Source organism: Typha angustifolia, chromosome 4, assembly GCF_048772165.1.
Source record: "Typha angustifolia cultivar Huaian chromosome 4, ASM4877216v1, whole genome shotgun sequence".
Lineage (NCBI taxonomy): Eukaryota > Viridiplantae > Streptophyta > Magnoliopsida > Poales > Typhaceae > Typha > Typha angustifolia.
The window spans coordinates 4,427,868-4,442,565 of record NC_133242.1 but is presented as its reverse complement, the minus strand read 5'-3'; the positions used below and the strand labels follow the sequence as shown (position 1 = coordinate 4,442,565).

Below are 14,698 nucleotides of genomic sequence, written 5' to 3'. Positions count from 1 at the left end.
CCCTAATGCACGCCAACTATAAGAATACATGAAATAAACGCAGAACACAGATAAGTTGAAGTTTTGAATTTTGATATTCCAGGATTTAAATACTTAAATACTTACGGTGCAGGTTATTGACAAGTATTGATGTCATGCGTTCCACTGAAAAAGCAACATTCCCGATCTGCTGCCCTAGTGATTGGGGATTTCCATATATGCACTGACTTGACAGTTGACTTAATGCAGATAGAAGTGACTTTACTGCAGGCACATGCATCAATGCTGAACTTTCAAATAGCTTTCACAATAAAGAAAGACACCATATCAGAACTGATCATGGAAAATAAAACCTGCATGAAAACTGACCATATTTTTCTGCTGACCTGAGAATTTAAAGAAGATAGAATGTGGAAGTCACTATACTGTCCAGATGTTTCTCTTGTAACCCTTGAAACAATAGTTGAAACTTCCTACACATGCATAGGGACTGCATTACTGCTTCAGAAATTTCAGTATGAAACTCAATTACAGATATGAAAATACACAGTTTAAATAAATTTCTGCAGGTACAATATTTAGGGCCTAATATCTATTATTAATAACAAGTAGTAGCTAACATGTCTCAGCAACCTTATTGTCATATCAAGATATTTCCAGATGCAGTAGGCCCTACTGGAACCAGCATATGTGAGAATGTATCATGATATAATAGCACATTCTGGAATTTTATTCGACAGTTACAAAAGTCTGAATAACAGACATAGCCAACAGAAATTCAAAATTTTCCTTTTTGCTTCAATAAGCATGTTTCCATGCATAACACTAAAAGAAAATAAGCTTTTGAAATAACTTCTAATAAAGACAGAATTTCTAAAATTATTGACTGAAATTAGAACAGAAGAGTTATTAATGATTCCTGATGAAACCTGTGTCGAAGCATGTGGAGAATGGATGGCTCGATCAAGTGCTGCTAGGGTCTCCAACACCTATGCAGTGAATGGCGAAGTTAAAATAAACATTTGGGGACATAATTGTTTATTTTCCTGAAAGGAAGCAAAAGTAAAGCATACCAAAACCCAGGATGGCCCTAAAACATTGTGCAAACGGTGCGCCACATTAAAAAGAGTCCTCAGAGCCTGACATCACAAAAGGTAGCTACCAATCAAATATTGCAGCCCTTAACCACCTCAAATTTAACAGAACTCGCAAGCATACTATTCTAAACATCCACAAAGAAATGATAGGAAAAAAGTCTGACTATGCTACCTGCACATTCTTTGGTGTTAGAACAATGTTATCCCTCTGATCTAGTAAAGATTCTGTCTTCTTGGATGCAGGAGACAATAAAGCACTGAAAAAGATTGTAAGAAAAATAAAAACTGTATAATATCAAGGCAGAAGCCTTCTATACAGCAAGAGTTCTAAACGATGTAAGAATATTGCATTGCACAAATGAATCTTTTTAGCTATTAACTAATGTACCATAGGACCATGTGATAAACTCTGAAGGAATATTATAAGGAACATAAATCCGGATCATCATAAAACAATCAATTTCATTCAAAATGACTTTTTCTGGAAAACAGACAAATGGTTATGTTGTTTCTCCAGAAAAAGAAACATTTCACTATGATATGATATATTGACAGCTTATGCTTGGAAAACAAAATTGACATTAGCATACTGGAAATTGTTAATAGCATACAGTTGGCCTTAATCTGAGGAAGACCAAAAGAAAACTAGAGGACCCATAAAATTTCATATCATATTAATCATTTAAAACAAGGTTCCGAAACTCAGTACTAGGATTCAGATCGGCAGCTAAAAAAGTGATACATATTGGCGGTATACTCTATATCTGTTGCCTGTTTCGAATCGAACTCTTTTTAATTACGTAAAATTTTAAACATTCTTTAGAAATACAGGAAAATTTCTAAAATTTAGAAAATAAAAGTTAGTTACATAAAGCCTACGAATTTTTTTTTTTAAGAAAAAAACTTTCTCAAAACTATGATGAATTCAGACTTGAATTTGGTACCGTAAATTACTGCTACAAAATAAATGTGGAAAAAGATCTCTCTTCATTATTGTTCTACAATAGTAAGAAAAGAAGAACTAAAGAGTGGGTAAGAAATAGAGAGGAGAGAGAAAAAAAATACTCATTCGAGTTCACCAAAATGTGGAATAGCCGGAGGGGCTCATCGGATAGGCCGCCGAATTAGCTCGCTAAAGTGTAAGCGGCGGGAGGAAAATGTGTGTGAGAGATAGAATGAAAAGCCCCTCCGGCTATGTTACTGCAGCATTTTTTTCCTCTCTCATCTGCTGATTTTTTTTCATTTCTTTTCTTACCGTCTCTCCCCCCCCCCCTCTCTCTCTCTATTACTCCCTCTCAACATCTTCCTCCCTCTCTCTCACTCACAAAGTAGGTTATTTCCTGCATGTCCTTTTGACCCATTTCTCAAGGCAATAAACACTTAACCTCCTAGTTAGCTACAAGAAGGGTATAAATTGCAAGCATCCGTGTCTTTTGTTATGACAAAATGATAACTCAATCAGTTATTTTCCAGCTAGTTATTTTAACTTGCTTCTTGAGGCAAAAGATACCTAACTCTTGTTGTACAAGGTATAACTACATGCACTTATCTTTGCCCTACGAGAGAAAAAATATATATAAAATTTAGGTTCAAATCAACTCATAGAGTTAATCTAATATGTTTCTATACCAATTTTGACCGACTTTGAATGAATTTGACATATTAATTTTGAAATTTCTATATTTTGATAATTTTGGGGCAAATCAAAATTTTTCTTTGATTCCTATTTTTCTAAACACGTATTTTTTTATAGATCTAGCACTGAAAAGCTACATTTATGTAGAAACAACAATACAAATAATAAATATAGCAAAATTGAGTTAGATTTATTATGCACAACTCATATTAGTTTTTAAAATGTAAAGAAAAATATCTAAATAAAAAACCCCATGCTGACTAGCATGGGTCATGCACAAGGTCGTCCTGGTTCAGCACGCACCCGTGACGGCTGACACGTGTGCCTCAGCATGATCATCCTTCATTACGATTTAGGATTCGAAATAGATAAGCTACTATGGATCACTACACTAGACCTCCAACATAGACTTTAAGAAAGAGGGGTAGATTATCATGAATAAAAATGTTGCACTATTAGAAGAAAATCACATAATTATATTGGAAACAAGGTCTTAACTCTGTTCTTGAAAGATCATAATAGAGCACAAAATTAAAAGGTGGCTTAGAGCATGCTATCTAACAGAGCTAGTGACAAAGGATAAGTTCCCTACAAAAGAGATGGTACTTTTATAGTTTTTATTATATCTAAGCAAAATATAGGCATCATAAAACAGAATGACCAATCACTGATATTATACCTTCTCTTCTCCCCTTCAGTTGGAATATTGATCGTAAATTTGCAGAGTGATGCCAGGAAAGAGTTCAATGGTTCTACAGCATGAAGAACTCCACATGCCTGAAATAGTAATCAAGATAATCAATTGCCAAAGTATATGGGCCTATTGTCATACAAATGTTTGATAATACACCACTTGGCAGCAAAAGTCTTGTTAATGCTTGCTTTAACTCATTTTTATTGTACAAGGAGGTACATCACCATAGGATGCTCTTGAGAAGCTAAAATAAATTACCCTCAATCATATGAACGTGTTGAAGTTTAACTATAACTATACCTGAGTAAATGCCTGATACCCTTTCAGGATTTCCAATATTATGGCCTCTCCTTGTGACCTTCCAATGGTAATTTCAAGACATCTTTAGAACGAAAATGGAGTAGCGAAAGATACACGAAATAAGACTTCAAAGCAAATATGTCCTCTGACCTTGTCAAAATAAGAGATAAAGCATCAAGAATGGTCAGCCATGTTGAATTAACCATAGATATACAGATAAGAGCAGTTTGTCCAGTGCATTCAACTGGTTGCTCAGCTTCATACTTAGGGGATTCAAGCTGCATATGAGCAAAAGATAAGCCAAATCATATTAACAATCCTCACAAATGATCACACTTTCACAAGAACAAATTAGTTGATCTCACCTCACCAGCATCAACAGCTTCATCGGTCAAAGTAGCTACTGTAAACACAACACCCAGAAGGCCTTCAACTGCCAAAGTAATGGCATGGGCTTCGCTGGCAACCAAAACAGCAGCAGCATTAGATGCATCATTATCCATGCTCCACTCAATACCTGCAAAGAAATAAAGGACGTGATCAGAAATTGAAGAGCGTGAAAATGATGAAATTTTAGGAAGATAGTAAAAACTTCCAGATGAAAAGATACAATGTTTGAAAAACGAACATAAAAGAATCAATTTTAATGATGGGTCAATGGCCAAAATACAAATTTTGTAATAGCATCTTCATAAGATGCAGTGACCAATGCTGAAGGAGACAAAAAGTGGAATGCATATGTATCCCTCAAGAATAAACAACAATCAACCAAGGTGGTCCGTGGTCAAAGTTTTAACTTTAAACTAGCCTTTTCACTCTATTTGCATGTTAGTATAATAGCACATTATAATCAAAAGGTCCAAAGACCCCAAAAGTATGGAAAAATGTAAGTAAAGCAAACCCAGCTGAAGCACCTCAAGTTGTACTTAGAGGAAGTTAATTTATGTACTGAATTGCCCAAACATAATGCAACTTGCTCTAAGTTAGGTCGAGTTGCCTCATTGTATATATAGTTGAAAATAAAGTTACCAGTTTATTTAAAAAACAGCAACCAGAAGGTAGAAACATTGTTATGCAGCCAGCCAAAAGCAAGCATGCCTCATTTTCATGAAACAAAATAGACTCCACATAGGATATCAGATGAAATTAAAGAACAAGATGAGAACTAAAGGAAGGAAAAAAAACAACAGCTAATATGATAAAGCCAAATGGGGGCCAAATTGTAATATTAGTTGTATATGTTAAACTTATATGTTGAAAACAATGGCCTCAAGGTAAAGCAAGTATTTTTAAGCAATTATCTATAATGTGAATTACATATTCAGCATCTTTAACCTGATAAAGCCATTAACGAGCGTTTAGTATTTTTTGTACTTGAGAAAATAAATCATGGTGTGCTTTTCCTCTTACACATGATTAGAGCGACAAAGGATTGTTCGTTAGATTAGCAAATCAAAACTTTCACTATGCTTGCCAGGATCCTGAGTAAACAGCTCCCAAGCCAGGTTCAGGATCATATAATATTATACATGCATATGCATGTATACATATAAATGTCGTTATATGTTGACTATGGCAGTATGCAGTACCGCAACTCACGGTGTCATGTAATTAGGTCCTACAAAGATATTAACAAATAATTTCATACTAAAATTCTGTCTTGTTGGGCTTTTCATGTTGATGTGTCAAATACTTTTGACATCATTAGCTTTTGGTATACATAATAATGTGTTAAATTGCTGAGATAAGAAAGACATATTACTGCTGGTGGCCACAACATTACCATACATGGCAATCACATCTCACAGTTCAAGTTTGATTCAACAAATATATGGAATTGCCACTATCATGGAAACTCTATGAAGAGATCAATAATAGCTTATACTGATAAGTGATAACTTGCTTTAATATGTCATTATTATTATTAACTGCTGTATCAACGGATGTCAACAACTCAAAAGGCCTTCCATTGTTGACATAAACTCTATTGGAGCATGTTGAAACTTGAATGTACAGAATATGGCATGCCTTGCGCGCTATGCCATTTCTAATATACCTTGTTGTTTATCTGCTTATGTATTTATCTGATCCTGATGATAAACTTGGCAGTAACTAAGAGTTTGACTCTGACAAGGGTCAAGGAGCATTGTGTTGTTGGTTACTGAGCTGACTCAGACAAGCATTTTGTTTATATTGTTGTTATGATTGTTATTAACATCGTCTTGTTTGTATTGATGTTAATATTTGTTGTTTGTCTTGCTTTATACTCATGCTGATGTCTTGCTATTCGTTATCCTGCTTTATTTATCCTTGTTGATATAACCATGCTCTTCTTGTTATATGCCAATTATTTTTGTTATGTTTGTCTTAGAACAACTATATGTAAACAAATATCCAGTTACCCTCTCCTCTTTGATTTGCCCTTTTCTTGTTGAGATGAAGATTTTTCTTATAAGCCTTTTGCTAATTCACATAAACTCTCCTCTGCCATGACCCAAATAAACATTCGGAGATGAAGCTAATCTAAGAATCTAAGAACTGTATTGAGTCTTTTGACTTCTCAAAACATACTGTATTGAGTCTACTAAGAATCTAAGAATCCTACATGTTTAAAACAGGTGATTTATAATTTATTTACTTGTGTTGACTTTGTATTTCTCAATTGCTTGTAATGACAGGTGGGTATGGCCAAAGGAAGTTTGAGGTTGATAATTGTAATTTATATGTCTCTGCAATATCCTCATAGTTTCATTTGTTTGACAATTGTTCTGTTTGTATGAAGGATTGAATCAAGAATAACCTACCAGCAAAGTGCTGCGTCCAATCAATCAAATGTAGGTCACTTGCCTAGGTTACATGTGAAGGAAACGTGGCAGGATGGGATGGGCACTATGATATCCATACTGTTTAGGTAATGTGTCTTTCCAAACCTTCGATATAAGCAAACCAATAACTAGCAGTACTGAATAATAGGTTAAAATATGTGTACCAAGTGAATATGTCTGAATAATTAGTAGAATAAAATTTTAGTCCCTACATTCCAAATAAAAGTATTGCTTTAAAATAAGCTATATGCATGAACCATTGAAAACGTCTCATTCCATTGTCCAGCCATAGTGAGTTCCTACATCCATTCACAAGAAGACAAGCAATTTTGCCAAGATATATTACACGGCATCATGACTAAATGTTAATAAAAGGTAAAAGGATGAAATGTTTAGAGGAAACTATCGAGGGTCAACTATTGAGAAACACAAGCAAATCGAACAACAAAAACATTTATTAAGAAGCTCCAACAAACAAATTGAACTAAAGACTAATGTTTTTCTTTTTTGCATTGTTCTGTTAAAATTGGATAAACGAACTGTTTCCCATAGAAGGCGCCCTTATTGCTACACATTACATTACCAGTAGGCCTTGCAAGTGCATTTTGTAATGTTATCCTTTCAATTATGGCTGTTGGAAAAGCAAATAGCGCTTCCGAAAATTGAATGATTTGATGGTACCTTTAGCTTTACTACTAAACATTCCCGCAACAGCTGCAAGACTCTCTTCACTTGAATCTGAAACCTAGAACAGAAAGATATTGCAGCCCAGAAAGTTAATAGGTCCTACAGAAACTTTAAGGCAGCAACTTCCAAAAGAATAATTATGCATTCTATCAATTTAATGATTCAATAAGTTCAGACATGAAAGCAAACTATCTGCAGCTAACAATTAGTTAAAGCAAATAACAAAGGAAGAACCTAAGATGAAATTTTGTGTTTCCTCACCAGCATTTTGGTGGTTATCTTGTATTTCTTTAAGCCCAAGAATTGGAAACCTACTTGGAATAGCACAACAAATAAAAACGAAATAATAATTTGTTTTGACTACCAAGTCCTCATCTTCATCCCACCTAAACCAACTTTTAGTTATTCCAACTGTTTTTCTTCTTATATGTTATCGATTTACTTCATCTTTTTATAATTTTTTCAGATGAATTTTTCTCATAGTACCAAATAAGAAATGCCAAACAAAGTACTCATCAGATAGTTCCATTGAAAAAGGAAAAAAGAAAAAGAAAAAATAAGTCTATCCACAGACTAAGTACTAACCATAAAATACAGCATAATTAAATTTGAAAATGCATAACTAATAAGGAGAAGAAAAATATTTCCTTTCCCTGCCCCATTATAGCACACATTCCTCTTTGGTTTCTCCAAAAGTGAAGCAAAGGTTTAAGGACCTGATAAAGATAAAAACTCTAGATTCCACAGGCAAAGACTGGCTTCATAACAGTAATATCATCAATTAAATAAAACATCCACAATATGGCAGACAAGTAGAGTTATTCTAAATAACCCAAAATTTCTTCAATTATAAATAAATTTTACAAGAGTCATAGAATGACAAAAAAAATATCATTAATATGATTGTAGATGCACCATACAATGTTATGTAAGTTTACCGATTATTTATCTTTCCGATGTTTGGTTAAATGCTAATGTAGGCGTAAAATGGTCATGTCATGTAAGTTTAATTAGGACATCAAATATTGACGTGAAGTCCTACTATTTGATTGATGATCCCACAATCTTGATCATGAGGTTAGACTTTAAACCGGTTGCGAAGCATATTAGACTAGATTCAGTTGATCCACTCAGTTGAGTTCTATTGAGTCTAATTCAGAAAAAATTTATGTTGTTGCCAAGCAGATTAGAGTATATTCAATTGATCCACTCAATTGAGTTCAGTTGAGTCTAATTCAGAAAAAAAATGATGTTGTGGCTCGCCTAGGTTAGCTACGAGTTAACCTAAACTCTATTTGAGTCAATTGGATGTCCTAATCAAACATGAGGCTAGTTTCACTCAAGTTTGGTTCGTAAACCTAAACCAATCATTTAACCCTTAGTTAGTCATGGGCCCTCCCTTCTTTCAAATCACTACACAGCAGTCAAGAAAGAACAAAATAATAGGGCGGAGGCACTCTAGCAGTGCCAGTGTCAAAGAAAAAGAAGATGAGATAGACAAAGAGAAGAAGAAAATGACCTCATGTTCTACCGTGAGCAGCTCTCCGTTGGACATCAAATCATAAGTGAATTAAGTGTGAGAGGTAGGGTCTCAATCTCTATGTCGCGGTTATGTTCTTAAAAAAAAATCAACCCTATATATAGGATCACAATTAAGTGATAATCAATTTATAAATTAGTAAAGCATGTTCCAGGAATTTGCATAAATCTTGTTTAAGAATTATATGTCTAGAATCAGAATTTAAGCATGTAGAAAGAAAAGGATTAGCAAAATAATATTCAAATGTATCTGAAAGTAACCCAGATTCGAACATATATGTTCATTCTGGAAATTGATTAAACCTAAACAACATGTTCAGATCTAAACAGATCTGGAACTAAGTTAGATTTGATCTGAAATCAATCAATAAGAATTAGAAATTTTGTCAGATATAAAATTCATTAAAATCTGAAAAAATTTGAGATAAAATTCTATTCTAAAAAGATTGAAACTTGAATCAATTTGGAAATTTCTTTGGCCTAATCCAACTTAAAATTAATTCAGGTCTAATCTAGATCTGAATTAAGTTATATGGCCTAGAGTTAATATAGTATGAAGTTAATCCATATTTGAGATAAACTCAGATCTGAAATTTATTTAGATTTGAAACTAATTCTCTTGTAAATAAGTTTGAAAGTAATTCAAAACCAAACTAAACCCAGTTATGAATATTAGAAATAGACTTCTAAGGTTAACGTTAACCAGAATCCAATTAGGAAGTTCTCTTGATTAGATAAATTAATAGTTGTTTTCTTAATTCAAGATATTATCTCATGGACCACAAGTGAGTGGATTCATTTATGTTTTCCTCTGTCTCGTATTTTTGTGAAAACACATGTATACTATTGTATTATAAGCTACCATGTTATTCTTTGTGCAAAACTTCAAGTATATTGATCATAATTATCTAGTAGAACCTAAACTATGAAATGAGTAATGACTAGAAAACAGTCTCCTAGTATAGATTGATTTGCAACTTTCCGTGATGACTCGAATATATCTTGAAGTATAGATAACAGACGTATTCTATATCACTAAATGACTTTTTTAAATGAGTTTGGCGGGGTGGGAAATAACCTCAACTATATCAAAAGACTTTATATGATGACGTTGATCTCTCTTAGTAGTTAGAGAAAAATAGAGTGAGTTTATCACTTAGTGACACCTCCTCATGATCCTAACTGAATATATTAATCTAATAATAGTATATAAGCCAACGATGGTCATATCAGTGGCACGTGCCATCAGCAACACGAGGCGTGCCGAGTGGCACGGCCCTACGTGCCACTGGCACGCATTTAAAATATTTTTAATAAACTTCTTAAGATATTTAAAGATGTTTTTTGATCTTCTATATGTTAATCTTTAGTTTTTAGTTTAAATATATGTATTAAAAGTTTAAAACCTACATTATAATATTTTATCTTTAGATTATTTTTGTAAATAACATATTTTTTTAAAGATAAGGCAACAGTTAAATATAAATATTATTTAACACATACTATGATTGAAGACATTCATTAAAATTAATATTAATGATTAAACACTCCATAATATAATTGAACACATAATATTAATCGATAATAGTTTAATAATTAAAACTAATATCTAGTTGAACGTAACATGACAAGAATCAAATATTTTATTTGTCGGCATAAGAATAACAAAAGAATGTTGCATTAAATACTGTCAGTATTCTTCAAAACTCATTCATTGATAATATTGCTTATTGTAACGTCTCACATAGTCTTCATATAAATAAAAATTTTGTAATTCTCCTATGATATAATATGAATATTGAATATACTGGGGAATAAACGACACAGGCATAGACACGCCATAAACATATGCAGATTGTAGATATAGAATATAATAATTGTATTTTGGCTCTGGTGGGTGTGCTTGATATGATGAAAATTATGATGAATTCATATCATCTTATAGGTGCACCTCTCCTAACATCTTGCTACCTACAGACTCAAATCTTCTGTAAAAAAAATACCTCTGAGAAGGTTGTGTAACAGAGTCTCGTTATTATCAACATCATTATCATCATTATCATCTCTAGTCTTATTATCATCAATTTTATCTAAGCCTTCCAAATGATCAATTGATCGGTTGATTTGATAATGACTAATGAAAAGAGGAAATTTTTAAAAAAAAATGGCTCCAGCTCGGCACGGCATGCTTGTTGATCGGCACGGGTGGCACGGCACAGCCATCGATGATATAAGCTATTAAATATATATTCATGTGCCAAATATTTATAATTAAAATTAACTAATAATTGTACTTTGGTCATGTTACTTGTTTTAGTGAATTTGGACGACACTGATTGCCTAGTACTTGACTTCTTTCTTACCCTTAGGAATTATTATTTTTCATTGATTTGGAGTTATTGATAAATATTTAGCTTTCTTATATTTTACACTTTGGAAATAAATGTCAAGGCTTCACGTATCTCATATTACATTCAATTCCATAGTCGGTCATAATTAAAATTTCAAGTTGACATACTCTATCAATTGGACCAAAGAAAGTAAGAAATGAAATTTGCTTTCCAAGAACTAAACAAACTTTAGGACAACTAATATAGGTTTCGAGTGTATTCAAACAGGGTTCAGATATATAACTGCAGTATTAAGAAATTGTTGTGATTATATTGACAGAAATCACAGAAGATGTTGTGAGCATTTACTTAAATACTGTTAAACTGATGAATTAAGATTATAAGTGTATGCCAAATTCATTACAAGCCAACGCCTTGTCTTATTCCCCCCTACTAACTTGATTAATCTATAACAACAGAAGTTAATGTTATAATGGTTCAAAACATGGTGAAAAGCACTGAACAAAATATAAGGTGAGTTGTGAATATTGTGAAATTGATGCAAGCAGAAAAAACTCAGAGAATCCTATAACAGCATGTCACTGAATATATATGAACATCTGAGTAAATTAATACGTTAAAAAAAGGCATTCAAACACTTTACTCCAAAAATGTTGTAATTCTCTTCGATACTAGACTAATGAAATGTAATACACTAAAATAGGCATTCAAATAAGATTCTACATATCAGTTTCAGGATCGGGATTGGCAGCTTGAAAAAACGAATATACAATGGTCATATCAACTGTATTGGTTTGGATAATTCGGATTGGGGATAGGCCAATATGGCCAGTCCATTTCAGCAAATACAGATCGAGATTGGCCAATCCTTCCATCCATGCATTCAGACACTACTCTTGAAATTTTTACCCTGGTTTGAGACATTCTAGAGTCTGCAGAAATTAAGTGTTGCAAAACACCAACTTAGTAGGAAATAATGATTACTGAAAAGAACTGCAGAAAATAGTCTAGGGATAGAAACCCTATCAACTAGAATTTTAATATTATTTTTCTAATGACCAATATAACATCAGATCATCCAATACTGAGAAGCCTCTCCGTTATACTTACCTAAACAACTAGGAAATAATTACCAATGAGAACTTTGACCTACAATTTGATAGGATTCTCCTATAAACAAGTCAAGGTACAGAACAAAATTCTAGAGCAAATAATAGATCATTCAATATCATTTCTGGATACAGTGGCCAAAAATGACACTGATAAAGGGGTTGTTTGTTTTCCAGTCCATGCCCGTTTTAGTGCACTACTTGGCAGCTCTGGTTTTCAATATCATTTTTGAAACTGTCAAACTCTGTACTATGATGCAACTGAGCATGCAATGCGAGACTGTTGTATTACCAGAGCTACAGTTTGTGTTGGTAAGAACATAGCAGGATAAACACAGTCACTGCTTCTGCAATCCAAAAAAAAAAAAAGTGGAATATGCTAACTGGCAGAAATTTGTAACATTACAAAAACAGCCTACCAGCTTCTCTAGGTGATCCTTATTTAACCTAAAGCCTAAACTTTGAACCAGAGTGTGTGGGATACTGTGGTTCACCAACAGTAAAGCCTAACATTAACATTAGATCAAATGATATCAAATATTCCATCAGATTATTGAGAGACACAGTTAAAAGCAATTCCAAACTGAATAAAAAATAATCAAGCTGACAATGTCATTTAATTAAGGACAATACAAATATAAAAAACAAATACTGAAATACCAGAACAATGAGTAATTTTTTATGAGAAAAGAAAATCAATACCAGCTGAATAGTTGAAACCACTCGAGCAAGTGCTCTGACCATATTCTCTACAACATTAGTATTTCTAGGATCCCTGCGAAGAAGATGTGACGATTTGCCAGAGAAGCACATTAGCAGCACTAAAAGTCTCAAAAAACCATAAGGAGCCTTAAGAATAAGGCCTCATGACTGCAAATAACATGGTGAATATAATATATAATGGATAAACAACAATAACATAGTGGCAGAATGATGGAAAGAGATGAGCACATATATAGGGCCTCATGCGGAATAGAGTTGAAACAGGAAATCAGGAATAACAATTCATATTTGTTATTACCAAAATGAGAAATTTATTTTAGGAATAATTATTCCCCAGGGACTACTTCAAAACAGGTAGTACAAGTGATCTTCTAGGCCTCCACAAGTCCAAATGATCTTATATTTTATAGTCAACAATAATAAAATTTTAGTCTACATGAAAAATATATTTTTCATTTTATCTTAAAACATGAGATTATTAATAATATTAAAATATTTTACAACCTCATATATATTATTTTTTTCCAAATTTCTTATATTATTCTGTCAAGAAAAAATATTTGATTAGGTTTATACATATTTTAAATATTAAATCTATTATTTTATCTCTGAATAAATATTTAATTCCATAACATATTGGTTTATTACTATTAAACTTTATATCTTATTAGTACATACTAAAATTATTTAATAATAAGATTATTTTTATTTTTACTTTTATTATATCAAATTAAATATTATATTTTTAATATTTTTTATATTTACATCTATATTTATGTATATAGATATTTGAAAATAATATTTAATAATAATAATACTTTTTTAAATGTACTTATTTTCATGGCATATTAATTTATTGACATCAAAACTTTTAAAGTTGAATTTTATTACTTAGTGTAAAACAAAATAAATATATTACAAACATTACATTATAGATATATTCTTATTATGTCCAACTAAATATTATATTATTAAGAAATTTTGTAATATATATACTTAATTTTAAGAACTCACTGTTATAACAATATTTTTAATAATCTTATTATTATTATATGAGGTGGTATTATGTATTATAGGTTTAAAAAAAGATGAATGATAAATAATGATAAGATATTTGAGAGAACTTATAGTCAAATCAAGGATAAACTAGTAATTTGGTTAATGTGTAGTATAAAATATAATTTAAATAAATAGTATTTGTATTATGGAATAGGCTATTCTGATGTTTAACTGTTATTTTAGCTCTCGTTCGCTTTAAGAATAACTTTTTCTTTGTTCTAGAATACAATTCATTATTCCAAAATAACAGGTAAACATTATAATAAACCCATTCTAAAATACAAATACTATTCATCAAAATTACATCTTATATCACACATTCACTCAATCACTAATTTAGCTTTGTTTTCTATCCTATCAACTTACTTTATATCAAATCAAACAATATTCATAGTAATTTCATAAAAAACAAAACACATTTTTTTTCTATCTTTTTTTTAACTTTATATCACATCAAAAGTAATTATATTACACCCTTATTCTAGAATACAAGTGAAAATAATAATAATTATTCTTGAAACAAAGGTTTTGAAAATAACAAAGAGGAATACATATTCTATAATTGACATTATTCCTAAAGTAAATAAGGCCGTAGAATAGGGAGTTGTATTATGGAATTAGAAAAGAAATATTCCGGAAGTAAATGGAAGCTAGAAGTCTATAATATAATCAAATGTTCACAATGAAAAACAGAAAAAG

General features: G+C 31.8%; 1 protein-coding gene across 3 annotated transcripts in view; it reads right to left on the bottom strand.

Moving 5' to 3' along the window:
• Positions 1-14,698, bottom strand: part of LOC140759667 (uncharacterized) — a 43,404-nt gene that overhangs the window by 16,763 nt on the left and 11,943 nt on the right. For all 3 annotated transcript variants that reach the window (XM_073096290.1, XM_073096289.1, XM_073096291.1), the window contains exons 13-23: positions 12,920-12,992; positions 7,213-7,276; positions 4,072-4,223; positions 3,857-3,984; positions 3,707-3,764; positions 3,392-3,489; positions 1,249-1,333; positions 1,053-1,118; positions 909-968; positions 366-452; positions 106-280 (exon numbers count right to left, since the gene is read on the bottom strand). In XM_073096290.1, coding sequence (XP_072952391.1) covers positions 106-280; positions 366-452; positions 909-968; positions 1,053-1,118; positions 1,249-1,333; positions 3,392-3,489; positions 3,707-3,764; positions 3,857-3,984; positions 4,072-4,223; positions 7,213-7,276; positions 12,920-12,992 — 1,046 coding nt within the window. The remainder of the gene's footprint in view (positions 1-105; positions 281-365; positions 453-908; positions 969-1,052; positions 1,119-1,248; positions 1,334-3,391; positions 3,490-3,706; positions 3,765-3,856; positions 3,985-4,071; positions 4,224-7,212; positions 7,277-12,919; positions 12,993-14,698) is intronic.